Source organism: Neoarius graeffei, chromosome 28 (assembly GCF_027579695.1).
Source record: "Neoarius graeffei isolate fNeoGra1 chromosome 28, fNeoGra1.pri, whole genome shotgun sequence".
In the NCBI taxonomy this organism is placed as follows: domain Eukaryota; kingdom Metazoa; phylum Chordata; class Actinopteri; order Siluriformes; family Ariidae; genus Neoarius; species Neoarius graeffei.
This window is the reverse complement of record NC_083596.1, coordinates 15,618,581-15,638,427: the sequence shown is the minus strand read 5'-3', so window position 1 is coordinate 15,638,427 and position 19,847 is coordinate 15,618,581. Positions and strand designations below refer to the sequence as shown.

Sequence of the window (19,847 nt, the reverse complement as noted above, 5' to 3'; positions counted from 1 at the left end):
AGTGGCCTTAAGGTGAGCAAAGCAACTTGGAGAAGTGAACAACTCCGTGTCAGTTTTGGCAGCCAATTAAACTGTTGATGAATTGGTCCACAAGTATGTATGATCTCAATGTTTAAAGAGGTTTTGAGAGACACAGTTTGTTTTTTTTTCCAAGTTTCCTTCACAGGATTGATCCAGACATTTCTTACACTCAAGCCCGAGAGATCTTTTATTGCCTTCTGGACAGGATATCATCATATACTGTAAGTTCATTATGGAGACACTACAGTATAGATGATGTACTATCCAGGGTGGCATTCCTCCTCCTGCGGGATACCCCACACACATACACGCAAGGACAGCGTCTGTGATCGAGGGAGGCGGTTAAACCGTTACCATTACTGAGTTTAGTAATGGTAAGGGTTCACTTGCTTCTTCTCACTGGCACCAACCATCAAAAACACCAAATGGAATTATTTACATGAAATCCTCACCGCAGATGAATATTTTGTAAATTTGTACAAAATATATTTATGCCATAACTGAAGAATTGTACAACAATGTTGTAGTTTTTTTCTCTTTTTGATTTTATATCTTGATGGGGAACTCCATGTTGAACCTTGTCCTTGTACAATGACCATAGAGGTGTTCATCTTCAGTACATGCATTTTTAAAAGTCTATTTTGCACAACTAGCCGTGTTTATGATCAAAATGTCTTGAATTAACACAATAGCGTGTCGGTCGCAACTATTTTCAGTGTATTAAAGCATTAGTGAATTGTTTTATTAATTCTTAAAGCTATTCTTCATACATTTATCATCCAAGACCACTTCAGGTCATCAATTTTAGTTTTCTTTTGTATTAGGCACCTCGAGGAAGGAATTTCAACCTTGACTGAGTAGCTAATAGGAAATATTATATGCTGTATGAATATTATCAATATTGTATGTACCATGGCTCAATAAACACATCCACCATGAATCAATAACGCTCCACGGTCTTCAAATCCATATTTTATTTACACACAATATACAGTGTAATACTGTTCCAGAAATAATAATTTAAAAAGAAAACAAAAAAATGGCCTTATTGTCAGTGACCTCAAATAACTCGGCAAGAAAAAGAGACAGAGAGAAAGAGAGAGACCTTGCTTTGGGCTAGCTTATCTATGAATTAGCGATCCATCACCGTGGCCTGGATAAGAACTGACTGCCTGCCAGGTTCAACCACAGGGGAGAATACAAGAACAAATGCATCCCAGCCATTTTGTGCCTATTTTAGTGGCAGGTTAGAGGTCCATTAGAGGGGTAATGTAGCCCTGTGGGGCTGCGCCTTTAGTTAAGCTCCAGCAGCTGTGAAACACAAGCAGGAACTGAGAGAGGGAACGACTGCAAAGAGCTTTAAAAAAAAAAATAACTGCAGGATATAGCTGGTAATAAAGCAATATGTCATCAGGGATATACATTATATTTACATCATTATACTATTTTATGAGGATCATGTTGGGGATTTTATAAATACACTGTATAAGTAATTGAATAAGAAATGTTTTCCAGTGTCAACTGGTTCATTGCATTAATTTTCCATATTCAATACTTCAAATTAGCGATGCATGAAAATTTCAACCAAAGGAAAAAAACGTTCAGCTGGAAAAACTTGCCCTGTTTCAAGACTTAAAACAATGACTTTCTGGTCAATGCGTGGTTTTATTATTTATTTTGTTTTATATTTATCTGCGGCGGCACGGTGGTGTAATGGTTAGCGCTGTCGCCTCACAGCAAGAAGGTCCTGGGTTCGAGCCCCGTGGCCGGCGAGGGCCTTTCTGTGCGGAGTTTGCATGTTCTCCCCGTGTCCATGTGGGTTTCCTCCGGGTGCTCCGGTTTCCCCCACAGTCCAAAGACATGCAGGTTAGGTTAACTGGTGACTCTAAATTGACCGTAGGTGTGAATGGTTGTCTGTGTCTATGTGTCAGCCCTGTGATGACCTGGCGACTTGTCCAGGGTGTACCCCACCTTTCACCCGTAGTCAGCTGGGATAGGCTCCAGCTTGCCTGCGACCCTGTAGAACAGGATAAAGCGGCTACAGATAATGAGATGAGATATTTATCTGCAGTGGAGTAAGGCTTTATCGAAAAGAACTGCATTTTCCGTAATGTGTTTTTTCATTGCCTTTTTTTTTTTTAAACAAAGATTTTTTTTTTTTTTTTAACTTTTCAAAAGCACAAGATGTAAAATAAACTGTGGGACAAAAATCATACATTTGTTTTCTGTTTGTGACCTGCAGAGCCCAAAAGTTTCACCAAACACACATGCATACTGAAGATGTCCTCAATTATTTAGATATATAATGATATTTTTGCCATATCGACCATCCCCATTACAGTTTTATGACATGACCAAACAACGTCAGTTACAATCAAGTCAACAACATGGACAAAATAACAACCACGATGGTTGACAGCCTGGTCTCTGATCCAGCTGAATGAATGAGAATCTGGGGTCAAAAGCAGGTCTGGGCAGCTTGGATAAGGAACCAAGACCATTAGAGGCAAAACTTCACTGTTAAAAAAAAAAAAAGTGCCTCAACTCTGTTTGAACCTCATCAGCAATTCCGTCTGGGACACATTTTCAGCCGTTCTGGAACAATGCTGATTTATTCATGATGTATCCCACTGCTAAAACGAGATTCTGAATAAAGACCTTACTAATAATAAATAGACTCGGGGCTAAAAGTCTTAGGACACTGCAGCAGCAGTTTGAGTTCAGAAAGAAGGCTCTGTCCCAAATGTGACTGTTCGAGACAGATAAGACAGTTCACATGGTGTCCACGAGACAAACCGAAGCCTCAAATAGTTGCCTTTGTTCACGTCTGGGCTCCACTCTGGGGTTTTGCAGATCTCGGTACAAATTCACCACCAGAAATTTACAGATCAGACCTCAAACCACTTCAGTTCTTCAGAGTGGCGGATATTTTCAGCCGCACTTCACACATGAAGGCATTCATGAGGTCCAGTCCTGCTTCCCGGGCTATTCGAGCGATCAGCTGCCCCCCAGGACCAATCACCATTTTCTGTTTAAAATAATCAGAGAGAAAGAGTTAAGAGAGTAAGAATATGAGTGTGAAAAAAGCCTGTAAGGTCAGTTCTGAAAAGACCATAATTCTTAAAAAAAAAAAAAAAAACACTTTTACTGATTTTATCTTGTTAAAACTGCACGGCTCAAATGAAAACCTTAAAAGTGTGATATAAATTAGAATAGAATTTATTTTTTCTAGAAGAATCCAGACAGTCCCTTCATTACTGGAACACTTGCACTGAACAAAATGGAGAATACGTAGATGAATGATTGCAATAGAGCCAAAAAAAAAAATTTTTTTTTTTAAATCTCAACAGTGAGCTACTGCTCACTTACGTATCCCCTGCTGTCGCTTATATCCGAATGCAAGCAATCGAAGGAATAGGACGCTTATTATGAACGTTGACTTCAACAAATAATTAACCCTGAAACAAGTAAGTAAAGAGCAGGGATTTCAAACAGCATCCTGGTAAACTCATTCTGAAATCGCATTTTGCTTCTTGAAATAGCGTCAAAATCCACTCTGCGTGTTTCGTAAATACATTCAGTCGGTAAACAGGAAGTCGATGTACGACGGACCTGAAAACGGTATACACGGTACAGAACCCCAAGCTGAAGCTCGCTACCAAATATCAAGCAGTTGTGATTTGTAGTTGCTGAGAAAAGTGTTACGAAAATTTTGTAAATCCACGCTGTGTGTTTCGTAAACACATTCAGTCGGTAAACAGCGAGTCGATGTGCGACAGACCTGAAAACAGTAAGCATGGTACAGTCTTGTAGTACTCGAGTCTGACTCGTGGCCTAATTTTAAAGACTCGTGACTCGATTTGGACTCGGACTCGTGCATTAACTGCATTCGCACTCGGAAATTGGAGATGAGGACTCGGATTTTTTCTTTAAATTTTTGTAACATGCCATAATACTTTGGCATAAGATATTTATCTCATCTCATCTCATTATCTCTAGCTGCTTTATCCTTCTACAGGGTCGCAGGCAAGCTGGAGCCTATCCCAGCTGACTATGGGCGAAAGGCGGGGTACACCCTGGACAAGTCGCCAGGTCATCACAGGGCTGACACATAGACACAGACAACCATTCACACTCACATTCACACCTACGGTCAATTTAGAGTCACCAGTTAACCTAACCTGCATGTCTTTGGACTGTGGGGGAAACCGGAGCACCCGGAGGAAACCCACGCGGACACGGGGAGAACATGCAAACTCCGTACAGAAAGGCCCTCGCCGGCCCCGGGGCTCGAACCCAGGACCTTCTTGCTGTGAGGCGACAGTGCTAACCACTACACCACCGTGCTGCCCTAAGATATTTATATCTACATTAATTTTTGTACCAATTTCATGCAAGAGTGTCACACCTGCGCGCCTTGGCGTGTGTATCAGATAGACTCTCGGGCGTGCTCCGGACAGCGCACATGTACCAAGTGGACTTTCGCATGCGCGCCGTAAACGGCTTGCACCTGCACAGGATTAAGGTGCAATCAGCACGCCGATATAAAAACTGTCAAAACACTGTCAAAACTTTGCGAAGTATTGAGCTGTGTTGCTAACCTTATTTCCTTGTTTGGTTTCCTGATCCCTGATTTCCTGTTTCTTGTCTTTGATTCTGCCGAGTCTACGATAGCCTGTTTGTGCATCGCTTGACTTATTGCCTGCCGTTCTGGATTGTTTACCTGTCTTCACTTGTATTAATAAACACACCTTCTGCACTTACATCTGTCTCCCAACCATCTCTGAAAGAATACTTCACACTCTCTGACAAAGAGAAGCACATTCACCTGTTCATACGTCATGTTCAGGAACAAACTAATGTTAATGGCGCTGAAACAGCCAACGTCAACTGGTGAGGTTGGAGTCTTGTTCTCGGACTCGACTCGGATCAACAGTGGACTCGACTTGAAATTTTTTTTAATGACTTGGACTTGAACACTGGGGACTCGAGACTGGACTCGGACTCGAGGCTTAGTGACTCGACTACAACACTGGCATGGAAAAGAACCCCAAGCTGAAGTTTGGTACCAAGTAGCTATGATTTGTGGTTGCTGAGAAAAAGTTTTTTTTTGGAAGGACGGAGATATGGATGGACAGAGGTAAACCAGTCCCTCCCCCCCCTTCGGAGTGGAAGTATAAATAAATAAACAAGTATACAAAAATCTGAGTTTATTTTTTGGGACATTTCTGAGTTTGACTTTAACGTGTTGTGACACACAGGGTGATGTAAATGATGACGCAGTGATATTGCGACAAAACTACTGACGCCTGCATAATCCAAACACTCACACTGCCTTAGTGTAAATGTTGCTAACTAAAGACTTAGCTTGGGCTTTTCACAGCAATACAGACTGGCTGCCTCGTAAATTATACGTCATATCCAGTCTTGCATGCGCTCTGCAGCGTCCCGTTAAATACGGTCAGGTGGAAAAACACAACACTTTACCTTTATGGAAGACTGAGTCGGAATGAAAATCTCATCTCATCTCATTATCTCTAGCCGCTTTATCCTGTTCTACAGGGTCGCAGGCAAGCTGGAGCCTATCCCAGCTGACTACGGGCGAGAGGCGGGGTACACCCTGGACAAGTCGCCAGGTCATCACAGGGCTGACACATAGACACAGACAACCATTCACACTCACATTCACACCTACGGTCAATTTAGAGTCACCAGTTAACCTAACCTGCATGTCTTTGGACTGTGGGGGAAACCGGAGCACCCGGAGGAAACCCATGCGGACACGGGGAGAACATGCAAACTCCACACAGAAAGGCCCTCGTTGGCCACGGGGCTCGAACCCAGGACCTTCTTGCTGTGAGGCGACAGCGCTAACCACTACACCACCATGCCACCCCGGAATGAAAATGTGTAGTCCATTAATCCATATTGTTTTTATCTCATACATGAAATGGTTTCGTATGCAGAGATGCCAACATTGACAAATGAAAAAGAGTAGCATCTCCGAGCGCAGCGTCGTGAAGCCAATTGAAGCGAGGCTTCCTATTAGACCGGGGGTCTGCAGAAACCAAATTTCATGGATGCAATCTAGGGCATTTTGAGCTACTTTTTGAGGAAAATAAATGCAGGGTTTACTGTACAGTAGAAGCTCAATAATCCAAATTCGGGGGGGGAAAAAGGTTGGCTAACTAAGAGGATGTTCAGATAACTGAGCTTGTCCTGTAATACAGTGTTTCAGTCGTTTCATCATGATCAACAACAACAACAACAAAAGCCAGAGTAAAAAGACAAAATATTTATGTATACGTCTTTCAATAACAACAAAATTAATACTGTAGCCTATTTAGTTCCTGAACTGTGCACCAAACTAATACTGGACTTAACTTAATAAAGGCAGATTCTACCATAACAGAGGCCAGTTAAGTCCCATCTCCTTAAATTGCTGAACTGATTATTTTGATCATTCTATTAAGTTTTTCTAGTAGCATTTGGGGTCTTGGACATTCACAGTAAATTTTAGGACAGTAGTCCTGGTAACTAATTAATAAAAGCCTGACATGACAGACATGCTAAATGACAATAGAAACACATCGGTTTCTATCATCAAAACCTGACAGACAAACTAACGTCTACCATCATATTCTGACAGACACTCTAGATGACGATAGCAACAAAACTGTTTCTTACATTATTAATCTGACACATTTAGTAATAATATTAAATACCTCATCACTAAAACCAAATAATAAAATAAAATATTGAAATAAAAAAAGATAAAATTTATTTTCAAAATTGAAATATCAACAATAATGGTCAGAACAGTGACGATAGACACGACTGTGTCACTTTCGCGGGGAAACAACACATTGAAACGGCCTGTCGGCTGAAAGGGTCGCAAGTGGCTCTGATTTATCTCAACTTACGATAGTTTTCCTCCAGAAAAATTTAAATATGAATGCACAAATATATTCTTAATGTTTCTATCGTCAAAAATTTCTATCGTCAGGATAGCTGACTGAAAATCTTACCTTGATTTATTTGATGAAATCTAGCTGTCAGAACTCCAAGTCTTGCCCGGAAGTAAATGTCTGCTGTCACAAAAATCACGCGCAGTAGAATTTCCTCTTTGCATCAGTCAGCATGTGCGTGGCGAGGGCTTGAATTTTGCTATCGTCAGGTGCATTTGACTGACAGACTGACGATGGCATTTTTTAAAAATAACTGTGGGCTTCTCGTCGTGAACGAAATAGTTTTTTCGCTGTTAATCTATTTCAACTCTATCTGTTGACACCCAAAAATGATAAAGCCTGCTTCCACACGATAACTACCAAAGATCCATAATGGCCGAGTCTATCGTCAGGTCATCTGACAGAAATTCACTGACGATAGCAACAGGGAGAATGAAAGTGATTTTTAAAATGGGAGTTATGTCTGTCAGATACGTCAAAGAAATAGAACTTTATTCTTTAAAAATATTTTATTGATGTACTCAGTGTATTTTTAAATGCCGTGCTGTTTTAGAAGACCAAATACCATATTTTCAATCTTGAAAATATTACCTCACTGAAAAAAGGACAAGAAAAATTTCTTATTTTGTGGGCAAGTGGTTAATGGATCCAGTTACGGTAGAATCTGCCTAAAGTCAATACTGAAAGATGCCCATCCCTACAACATTTAATTAAAGTGCATGTCACGCCTTATTGTAATGCCTTAAAATGAATATATATCATTAGTAACGACCAAAATGAATTAATAAAGCAGGGCAAAAATATTAATTATTTGTTATTTTATTATCAAGCACAAAACTATCGATAAATCGTGGCTTCTGGATCCCGGAAAAAGGCAGCCTTGCCTCAGGACTAATCTCGCATGAGTTCACGCGTGGAACCCCGGTTATCTGGGCCATTTCGGTTCATCTGACTCTGTGCTTGTTTACTCACTGAAATTGGATACTGTAGTTGGAATCTTACAAAAATAACGATGGGAAAGTGCTACGTTGTGTTTGGATGTTCAAACCCATATACAGCAGGACATTCCGATCACGAATTTCCAAGAAATGACACTAATCTAAAGCGACAGTGGGTGAGGTTTAGTGCAAACAAAGCGGGCAGATTTCGTGTCACTTACTAATAATAAATCTGATTCATCAAGTGATCAAGTGTTCATCACCACCAGAACGACCACATGGGAATTACTGGAACAAAATGAAGCCCATTGATTTAATAAATGACATTTGGGCCCAATCCCAATTCTAATTTCTACCCCTTCCCCTCCGCCTTCCCCTCCCCCTTCCCCTTGGCCCTTCCCCTTGAAACTGAGCTACAAGGGATAGGGCTTGAAATTCAACCCTTACGTATTGGGATAGCCCTTCAACGATCGCATACGTCATCGCGTACCTCCGTCAGCGTTTACGTTAGCAAAACGCGACCAAATGCGTCATTGGCTGCGACCAGCCGCTACAGTCAGAGCCAGAGGCAGAACCAGAAATCTCTGCTGGCAGGGTGTGATTTGTTAACTAACACCACTGAATGGGATATCTTTGGCGCTTCGTGCACCATATCCGACAGAATGAGGTGTCAGAACACTCATGTAAACAATAAAAGCGAGAATAACAGAACAAAACGTACGCAGTCAAGCAACCGAAAACAATACTCACTCCCAAAGCTTTTTAGCAGCAGCTTGGATTTCAGAAATCGCTGCTCATTCTCAGCTCGAAAGCGAATCAAGCGGCGTGTTTCCTCTGGATAACAACTTAAAACACGTAAATAATGGAGAAAATACATTTATGACAATCTTTCGCCGCGGGAACCGCCATCTTTCTGAAATCCGCATGGCATTGTGGGAAATCACTCAAACCCCTTCGTTCGGAGTCAGCTCCAGGAAAATCTCCGTTTGGAGGGGTACAGAAGCCCTCCCCCTTCCCCTACCCCTCCGCGTTAACTGGGATTGGGATACCCCTACCCCTTCACGTGAACGCGCAAAATGGAGGGGAAGGGCTAAGGGGTTGGTCCAAGGGGTGAAATGGGATTCGGCCTTGATCTGACATTTGGACAGTTCGTCGATTCCCCTATTATCGCCCACTTCATATTTTCTTTCAGTAATTACACTGAATAAGTGTACGGTTTAAAGATTATATTTCTGAATTTATTGAGGTACATGTAAATATTTTCCCTAGATTTTGCAGAGGCCAGCTTAGAATAAAAATCCACAAACCAATCTGTGTTTCCAATTCTCTCTGGCTGGTGGTGCGCTATCAGCGGTGAGCGGGACTGTTGTGAACTGGCATCTGTCTCTTGTCTTGGGGGCTCGAAAAGATAACCGTTTACTCTGGAATATCTTTGATAATCATCTGCCCCTTCATCTGACATATAAGAATCCCAATCACTATCTGAATTCTCTCCAAAACGTGATTCCATATCATGCTGGAAAAAGCATTGTTCATCACCAAATTGCTTGTGGATTGTGGGGAGAAGTTGCTCTTGGAGGATGTTTTGATACCATTTCTTTATTCATGGCAGTGTTCTTAGGCAAAATTGTGAGTGAGCCCACTCCCTTGGATGAGAAGCAGCCCCACACATGAATAGTCTCAGATGCTTTACTGTTGGCATGTTGGGATGAACAATGCTTTTTCCAGCATGATGGAGCACCATGTCGCAAGGCAAAAGTGATAACTAAGTGGCTTGGGGAACAAAACATTGAAATTTTGGGTCCATGACCAGGAAACTCCCCAGATCTGAATCCCATCAAGGACCTGTGGTCAATCCTCAAAAAGTGGGTGGACAAACAAAAACCAAGCTAACAGCTAAAAGTGGGTGTGATAAACTCCAAGCACTGATTATGCATGAATGGGTTGCCATCAGTCAGGATTTAGCCCAGAAGCTGATATCCTTCTTGAAAAAGAAGGGCCAATATTTTAAATATTGACTCTTTGCATAAACTTGATGTATTTGTCAAGTACAGCCTTTGAAACTTGTGAAATGTTTATAATTGTACTTCAGTATACCATAGAAACATCTGACAAAAAGATCTAAAGACACTGAAGCAGCAAACTTTGTGAAAACCAAAATTTGTGTCCGTCTCAAAACTTTTGGCCACAACTGTAGATTTCTATTTTATGACTTGTACATTATCGAGTTGCTACAAAAACATTTTAGAGTTCCAAACGTTCGTGTTCCAGCACAAAATTAAACTAGAACTGCGAGTAAACTCGCTATAGGATACCCGCCCTCCGCTCGCAACAAAACGTGTCAACTGGAACTGTGTGTGAACTTAAACAATAACCCCATGATTCAAATTCCTATTAGTCATTCATCTCAATAAGGCCACCCATTTTTTATCTTTAGGTTCATGGATTTTTTCAACATATTTTTTGATGATGTCGGTCGAAATAAAAATAAGTGTCCTTGTCCAATTTTTTTTTTTTTTGCATGGCAAAATTTCAATGTCTGATTAAGATGATAAAATAATTTAAATTCAAGAGACACGCTTTACACACACACACACACATACATATATATGTATATGTACACATATATATACACATATATATATATATACACATATATATACACATATATATATATATATATATATATATATATATATATATATATATACACATATATATATATATATATATATATATATATATACATACACACACACATATATATACACACATTATATATATATATATATATGCGCACATTGAAGGCTGATACGTTTGTGCTACTTGATTCGATAGGACTCTCTGCGGCACGATCCTCTTCTAATTCCACAGTCAGATACTTGCAGCCAAAATCGCGAACTAACGTTATGGCAGGCACATGGATTAAAGCAAAAAAAAAAAAAAAAATCATCTGACTGAAAAAAAAGCTCCATGTCGTTGGCCCCCACCACGTCAGCGATGCGTCAAATTTTAAACGTGTTGTCCATTATCCCCTCGGCCCCTACTTATAGTACATTTACATAATTTTAACAATGACTAAAGCTAAGGCAAGACTTTACCATTGTCATTACTGGCTATAAATGATGAAACATCAAGTTTTCAGCGCAAGGTGCAAATTTATTTCAACAATACTTTAGTAATGCACAACAGTGGTTAAGAGAAAAGTGTAAGTGCAGTCGAACTTGAACCATGCTTTCAAAAGAGTGGAACAGAAAGAAAAATAAGAAAATCTGTTGACATAAAACCAGGAAACAAGAAAAGTAAAGTGAAAGTTCACTTTTTCTGCTTCTTCGCAGTGAAGCCAAAGGCATCTAGTTTTTTGCCATTGCTTCCATAGACTTTTTTTATGGCAAACTACACAAAAGCACACACCTGCCATTTTCATCTTTTTGCACCATGAACTAAAATTTAAATGGCTTGCCATTATCGCCCATTTCATTTAGCCAAGCCCATCTCCACTTATTCTTTACCGTTTTGTCGATGTCTGACACATCTGTGCCTTCATTTAAAAGAAGCGCATCCATGCTGGCAAAACCGAAAGTAATTTGACGCTCTCTAGTGATGGAAATCGAAGGGCCTATATCCGGTGGCCTTATACGCAGTACTCGAGTTGGGGGGTGGGGGGGTGGGGGGAGGCATCCCCCTTCTGAAATAAAAATCTCAAATAATCCCCCTTATAAAACGGCCATCCCCCCATCACATCCCTTGTGCCATTTTACCAATTAATGTGGAAATTAGCCTATTATTATTTTAACAAATATTACTACCATTTCAGCATTAGAGGCTTTGCGCAGTGATAGCCTACATGTAGCCGGATAAAAAAGACGCATATTTATTTATTCGGTTGCACCTCTCATTCACACCTATACGGAGGTTTCAGTCACTGAAAACAGCTACTTTCGCAAACTATGGGCAGAGTGGAGATTTCTGAAAACTCCATCTCAGACACGTGTGTAAATCGGGAAAACGAAGCAACAGTGGGCGAGAGGGCGCGCGCGAATATAATGAGTCATAGGTGTGAATCTGTCACCGAATGCCAATTGTCCCGGTTCTTCATGAAATCGCACGCGCACACAAATTCATTAGGTTAACTTTCAAATAACTGTTCTTGTGCACTTGCGACACCGGAGCCACTTTCCTGAATTTTGAGCTTCGGAGTATTCGCTTCTTTATCTATTTAATCAATGAATTTATTTGTCACATACATTAGTAATTTAATGTAAAACAGTCGTAGCCTATTTAAGCAATCGCTGTTTTCTCCACTGTTTTCCGACCTTTTGTGCTTAGTGAATGAGACACTTCATTACACTCCACTGACCGACTTCCAATTCCGGACTTTTTTGAAAATGTAAAATATAGGCCTACGAGATGTTTTTTTGGGACTTAATTCGCGTTGGTCCTTCACTATTAATTTTTGAGACTGACGAGGCACTAAATACTGTGGAATTATTTTCTCCTTACTATGAAGCTTGGCATCTTAAACAAGTGTTGGGAAATCTTGCAGCCCGACTCTACAGCCTCCAATGTTTAAGCGAACTGCTGAAACCATAATGTTTAAAGATTAAATCGTAGGCTAATCAAACCAAAGAAAAACACAGCCTTTCCAGAACGTTGTCTGCCGAAGCCTGTTTAACCTACAAAAGGCTTAATAGCATAGGTCTTGCTGCGGCTTCAACTTTTTCACCTGATCACCTTTCAATAGGCAAATATCATTATTACTACTACTACTATTACTACTACAAAAGGCCTAGTATTAGTAGTAGACAAGTAACCTAGTTGCCTAGTAGTCGGACAGCCAAATAGTTTCATCAGTGGCCTACGCCGAGCCTCCCCGGGACTAGACAGTAGCGGAGGCTGTATTTATTTATTTATTCCTATCTAGCACAACAACTTATTCCTTTACATATACTCAAACATAGCACAAGAAAGGGTTCAACAACAGGCAATCACAGCAGCTTAGTGAAGTTCTAAATCACATCGGTGTCAGACCTATGGGCCTACCCTCCCCCCTTTTTTTTCTTCCTCGGATCTGCATCACTCTCATTATTGACCTTTAGCGCTCCCAGTTGACGGAAATCCGTTGTAGCGACGGAAAACTTTAATCCATGCAGGCATATTCGGCATCGCGCTCGTTACATCACCGCCTTCTTTCTGAGAACCAAAGATCGTTTTGATCTTTTCATTGTTTGCTTTCAACGCTTGAGAGACGAAATCGCCCACGTTTTGGTTAGTGAGACAGTGAAAAGACTTTTCTTTACCACACTTTATGCTTACGTACAGTCGAGGCGATAGCTCGGAATCCATGCTGTCAGCGTCAGCCATGGTCAGCACGAGGTTGACACTGTCGTAAAGCGGTCGTAAATACCATAAAAACATTCAAGTGAATACTCAAATGTCGTAAATAGTTTCGTTTTCGGACTCGGCTGAAGTGGATATATACAACACACATTGTCGTTTGTATTTGTGATTCTAATACTTTTTAATGAAAGAAATATGACCTAGTACCAGGGATACAGTGCTGTTACAAGAAAAATATGACTTTTTTTTTTTACATTTCTTTTTGTACGTTTCGGAGGTTAAAATAAAAATAAAAATACGCACAGACTTTTTATTTTTCTAGCAGTAGTATTTAACTGCCATCGGCGGATCCGTGATCCGAAAAATCTAAAATAAGTCGCCTAATATATAGGGTCTAAATCCATTTGGTACAATTTCATAGAGTGGAACAGCAGCCACATCACCAGATAATAGCATGTGTAAAGGCCAATTTATGCTGACAACCCAGTCCTCGCAGATGGCGTCGCAGATGGCGTCTGCGAAGCCCCCCCCCCCCCCCTTCGCAGACGCTCTGCGCGCACCTCCCAAAAATTGTGACCACCGCAGAAGCCTCGCAGACAGCGTCGCAGACAAGAGGGCTCCGATTGGTCCACTCTACATCCGCTGTACACGCACTTCCGCTTCCCTACTTTCCCGGTTTGTTTTGTTTTCACGACCGCCATTTTTAAAAACACGAGCGAAGATGGAGCAGCACGAAGAGCGGTTGATCGAGGAAGTGAGGAAGTACGTACATCTATACGACTCCAGTTCTAGTCATTATAAGTAACCGGAGGATAAACACTCCATTAACCACACCCACCAACTACTCCTAGCGATTTCGCGACTTCGCGCCCCCTTGCGTTGTGGCGATGAATAACATTGCGCACGCCGATTACTCCCCGCTCAACGATAAATTACAACTGTCTGCGAAAAGCTATCTGCGAAAGCCTTGTCGCAAGAGCATGCAGAGGCTTTAAGAAAAGAAGAATCTTTAAAGGAGAACTGAAGGCAAATTTATTATAAAAATTCTATTTCTCTCATTTTATTAAATATCGGAATGCATTTTTGATCGCTATTTTGTCACTGCTATAGCAAGTTAGGAGTGTTTGAAATATGCTCTGTAATATATCAGTCCATATGTCGAAGCAATGGCTGTAAACGAGATTCGTTGAGACCTGTGCGAGACGTCGTAGGACGGAAGTAAAACGTACAACGGAAATCAAAGTGACCAACATCTGCCAACGTTGTCAAAAGATGCGCGCCCTCCTTCGAATGCTGATGTAATCAAGCCGGAAGTTTTGTTTGTTTTGATAGCAATCAGGAAAGTTTGAAAAAAGTAGGCAGTAATCATCATTTAAACTCGTTTTTGTGCAATATTTCGTTTAGAAAACAGTTTTCAAAATAGCGGCACTGATACCTGGCTGACACTTCACGTTTCGCAGTCTCGTACAAGTCTCGTGAAGATCGCGCGGATAAGCGACGCCTGCCGTGGACCAAACGAACTAAATTCAACATGGCTAAAAACCGAACAGGCCGATAAGTATAATATTTAATTGCCAATACGAGTCACGATATAAGGTTACTAAAACTGAAAACGTAATTGAATAACACGTTAATTAAAAAATAAAGCAAGTTTAAAAATGACTTCAGTCCTCCTTTAAGACCTCAGTTCGGGATTATTTTCCTTCATGCACATCTTCAGGTGGTATGGACCCTTTTCACGTGACGTCAAGACAAACGCGGCCGCTATTTTGGACATGTACTACCAGTAGTTTACCACAGCCAACATTGAGGAACGGCAGCAAAGAAAGTTTTTACTTTCAGCAAGACTTCCATCATGCCACTATATTGTTGTGCACCTGGATGTAGTAACCATCAACAAACAAGGCAAGGTTTATCATTTTATCGGATCCCGACGGAGAAGATGGATAGCGGCCATTAACAGATTGGCAGCCCTCGGCATACCAGCGCTTGTGTAGTGACCACTTTGTTGGAGGTAAGACGAATAAAATTAGCCAGAAAAGGCATTACATTGCTGTTAACATTCTGTGGCGGCGAGTGTGTAACCAAATAGGCTAAAATAACCCATTGTAACCTCTTTGTTCTTCTGTAGTAGCTATTGTTGACTAGCTAATGTCAGCAAGTAGCTGGTATGTTACTGTAGCAATGTTTACATTCAGTCATTTGGATGACTGTTAAAACCTTTCAGTCTCAAGTTTTTCCTTTTACTGTATTTACTAGTTTACTGTAATTATGATCCGGCAGCTATTTACACCGGATCCAGTACAAATAGCTGCCGGAGCCAACGTCCGAGGTTCCGGAGCGCGCTCCGGCTTGCTCTCCCTCAAATTAAGCAGCGCGCTCCGGCCGAGGTTCCCTTCAAATTAAGCAGCGCGCACCGGCTTGCTCTCCCTCAAATTAAGCAGCGCGCACCGGCTTGCTCCCGGAGTGCTCCGGCCGAGGTTCCCCTCAAATTAAGCAGCGCGCGCCGGCTTGCTCCCGGAGTGCTCCGGCCGAGATTCCGGAGCACACTCCGGCCGAGGTTGCCCTCAAATTAAGCAGCGCGCTCCGGCTTGCTCCAGAGCAAGCCGGAGCGCGCTCCGTAACCTCAGCTGGAGCACTCCTGGAGCAAGCCGGAGCGCGCTCCGGAACCTCGGACGTTGGCGTGCATGTGTATGGCGATGGGTTTTTAACGACATAGGTATACAGATCATGTGGGCCGAAGTCAGGTAAAGACGAGGGCTTCGTGTACTTCCGTACGTCAGTGAACAATCCTGGTGGAAGCAGGTAAACGTCGTTCTCTAAGCCTGCTAACCTCAATTTTTGCAAATACCTCTCCCTCTGCTCGCCCTGTAAATGCCCTACGTCGCTGGATAGTGAAGGTGTTTTCTGCATCTCGCTCCTTTTTCTTTTATGTTTTTCGTTTGTCGCCTTCCTCACATTCAAACTGATTCGAGCCGAAGTCCACTACATGTCCAAAATGGCGGTCGCGTTTACGAAGGTCACGTGACTGAAAAGGGTCTATACTGCAACTGCTGTAAAGTTGCATCAAAATTCATCAAACCGTTTAAGTTGTACTTACAAGACACATAGACAGACGGACGGATAGACAGGGTGATTCCTGTGTATACCCCACCAAACTTTGTTTGCGGGGGGTATAATAATGATACAGCAGCATATTACACAAGGGAGCACTTTTCAGATGAAAAAAGAAAACAGAATGAAGGCTACAGACGCGAGTGTGACAGTCAAAGTGTCCAGAAGAACTGGGGCTGGTTCTGTAAGACGCTCAGTAAAACCTACAGCTCATTTCCGCATAAAACTGCACTCACTGTACCTGAGACTCTTTTTTTTTTTTTTTAAGCAAAGGGTCGTCTCACACCAAATATTGCCATTCATTATTTCTAAGCCATTTTTGGTTTCCAGCATTTCTTTCCATGTGCCGAAGACTTTTGCACAGTACTTTACATTCTGGATGTCCTGCCCTTGCTTTTATGCCCAGACCGTGTAACTGTCCCATTGTAGGCAATTTAATACCAACTGGCAGGAATAATGGCGCGAGAAAGTAAGCAATTATTTGATATTCATAGAACGGCACCTGCTATAAGCTTCGGATCGAGTGCAGATTAAATTAAAGAGGCTGACTGCTTACATTACAGCCTCCTCCATCAGGAAAACGCTGTGAAATTTGTAAAGCGGGCACACGATACACACGAGCAAATCTAGTTAGGAAAATATGACACTATAAAAGACTTTGCTGTTCGAGCAAATGTTGAGTTGAATGTTAATGGAAAATGCAACCTTTCTCCAGGTGTTTATTCAAAGTTAAATGCATTTCAAACCTTGAAACTTTCACACTTTTTTTTTTAAAGACTTTCAAGCATCTATACAAACAGTACAGGCCGAGAATAGAAACTATGGCTTGAATCGAATTGAATTGAGTTTCTCACCATATGGCTTTCTTTTTTCACATGCAGTTTGACGCATATGTCCAAATTGCCGTCGGCTGTTTCCCTCCAGAGTTCAACGTGCTGCAAAACACACAGTGGAGAGATCATTCCAGCAATGAGAAACTTCTATTGCTCAGTGTCGAGAAAAAAACGTGCTTTGCTGTTGAAGGCCATCTTTATTGCTTTAAAAGCAGAGGAAAGAAAGATCGCAGAGGACGAGAGGAAGTGAAGAAACACAGTGGCTCAGTATATACTACCGTTCAAAAGTTTGGGGTCACTTTGAAATGTCCTTATTTTTGAAAGAAAAGCGCTGTTCTTTTCAATGAAGATCACTTTAAACTAATCAGAAATCCACTCTATACATTGCTAATGTGGTAAATGACTATTCTAGCTAAATGTCTATGTGGCAGCGGGGGCGTGGTCAAGCGCCGGTCTGTGACAGGAGGGCGGAGTCAGGGAAGGTAAGTGGCAGAATCACTACACCTGATGTCAATTAACCTGTGTTTGTGTGTGTCTTCCCAGTGACCGCGCCCTACTTAAGGAGGGAGAGCGTAGAGCAGTGGAGCTCATCCCCGAACCAGACGCCGGTCGTGTGTGTGTGTCTGTCTGAGTAAAGTACGAGTTGTTCACTGAAAAGTGTGGCAATAAAACCCGTGTCCAAACCTGATCTCTGTCCTGCCGTCCTCTGTGCTCCGCCCTTCGATAAAAGTGTTACAGTCTGGTTTTTGGTGCAATATCTACATAAGTGTATTGAGGTTTTTCACCCACGTGACCAAGTCATGTGATGCATCGTTAGGCTGCCATTTTGGACGTCACGGCTCGAATCAGTTTGAATGCGAGGAAGGCGACAAACGAAAAACATAAAAGAAAAAGGAGCGAGATGCAGAAAACACCTTCACTATCCAGCGATGTAGGGCATTTACAGGGCGAGCAGAGGGAGAGGTATTTGCAAAAATTGAGGTTAGCAGGCTTAGAGAACGATGTTTACCTGCTTCCACCAGGATTGTTCACTGACGTACGGAAGTACACGAAGCCCTCGTCTTTACCTGACTTCGGCCCACATGATCTGTATACCTATGTCGTTAAAAACCCATCGCCATACACAGGTATTGATCTGAAAGTGTATAAGAGTTTGGATGCCTACAAATATTTTGTGTCAGGCTGGGTAACATGCCTACATCAGCGGGTCGTCCCTGGAGCCGGTGGTCGCCATCTTATTACAGCTAAGGTTTGTTCACATTTTCATTTACTTTCGGTCCTCAGGATAAACAAAATGTTATTAAATGTCATTGAAATAACTTCTTAGTCTGTTGAGACATGGCCCGTTATAAATTTGCTGTTACCAGGCAATGACCAAGAACTGTATTATTAGGGTCGGTGTCTGTGTTGTAGCAGTGTACTAGCAGCTAGCTGTTAGCACTAGCTAATGTCAACAACATAGTAGCTAGTATGTTACTGTAGCAATGTTTACATTCAGTCATTTGGATGACTGTTAAAACCTTTCAGTCTCAAGTTTTTCCTTTACTGTATTTACTAGTTTACTGTAATTATGATCCGGCAGCTATTTACACCGGATCCAGTGTAAATAGCTGCCGGAGCACGCTCCGGCTTGCTCCCCCTCAAATTAAGCAGCGCGCTCCGGCTTGCACTCCGGGAGCAAGCCGGAGCGCGCTGCTTAATTTGAGGGGGAGCAAGCCGGAGCGCGCTCCGGAACCTTGGCCGGAGCACTCCGGGAGCAAGCCGGATTAAGCCAAATTAAGCAGCGCGCTCCGGCAGCTATTTACACTGGATCCGGTGTAAATAGCTGCCGGATCATAATTACAGTAAATTAGTAAATACAGTAAAGGAAAAACTTGAGACTGAAAGGTTTTAACAGTCATCCAAATGACTGAACGTAAACATTGCTACAGTAACATACCAGCTACTATGTTGTTGACATTCGCTAGCTTGACCTTCAAAATGGCAGACACCGGGGTGTCACGTGACCCTGTGACGTCAGGTGAAAAACCTCAATAGAGGCCCAGTCCCAGCAACTCTCACTCCAGTGTTCTAATGGTACAATGTGTTTGCTCATTGCCTCAGAAGGCTAATGGATGATTAGAAAACCCTTGTACAATCATGTTAGCACAGCTGAAAACAGTTGAGCTCTTTAGAGAAGCTATAAAACTGACCTTCCTTTGAGCAGATTGAGTTTCTGGAGCATCACATTAATTTGTGGGGTCGATTAAATGCTCAAAATGGCCAGAAAAATGTCTTGACTATATTTTCTAGTCATTTTACAACTTATGGTGGTAAATAAAAGTGCGACTTTTCATGGAAAACACAAAATTGTCTGGGTGACCCCAAACTTTTGAACGGTAGTGTAGGTGTGTTTCTCACGTGAGCTGTACCTGAGTCACTGTGTAAGGCACTTCCTGAGGAAGATACTCCAGTAGTTTCTCTCGGATGGTGTTGGTACAGATGTCCTCCGGGCTCTGATCTGTGAGTACCGTACTGTGGTACTGCCATGGACCCGGCTTCGCCTCCACCATCAGATAACTCTGTCAAATCCAATCCACTGAATTAATGAGCGCATTCTTATTCAGAGTTGAATGATACGTCCCTAAAATATT

The 19,847-nt window shown here is 41.9% G+C and overlaps 1 protein-coding gene across 2 annotated transcripts in view; it reads right to left on the bottom strand.

The window, feature by feature from the left end:
* Window positions 1–978: 978 nt before the first annotated feature.
* Window positions 979–19,847, bottom strand: part of eral1 (Era-like 12S mitochondrial rRNA chaperone 1) — a 38,616-nt gene continuing 19,747 nt past the window's right edge. Inside the window, exons 9-11 of one of the 2 annotated variants that reach the window (XM_060913164.1) lie at window positions 19,626–19,775; window positions 17,236–17,316; window positions 979–3,049 (exon numbers count right to left, since the gene is read on the bottom strand). In XM_060913164.1, coding sequence (XP_060769147.1) covers window positions 2,927–3,049; window positions 17,236–17,316; window positions 19,626–19,775 — 354 coding nt within the window. In that variant the 3' untranslated portion in view covers window positions 979–2,926. The remainder of the gene's footprint in view (window positions 3,050–17,235; window positions 17,317–19,625; window positions 19,776–19,847) is intronic. The other variant, XM_060913165.1, reaches the window with a different exon arrangement.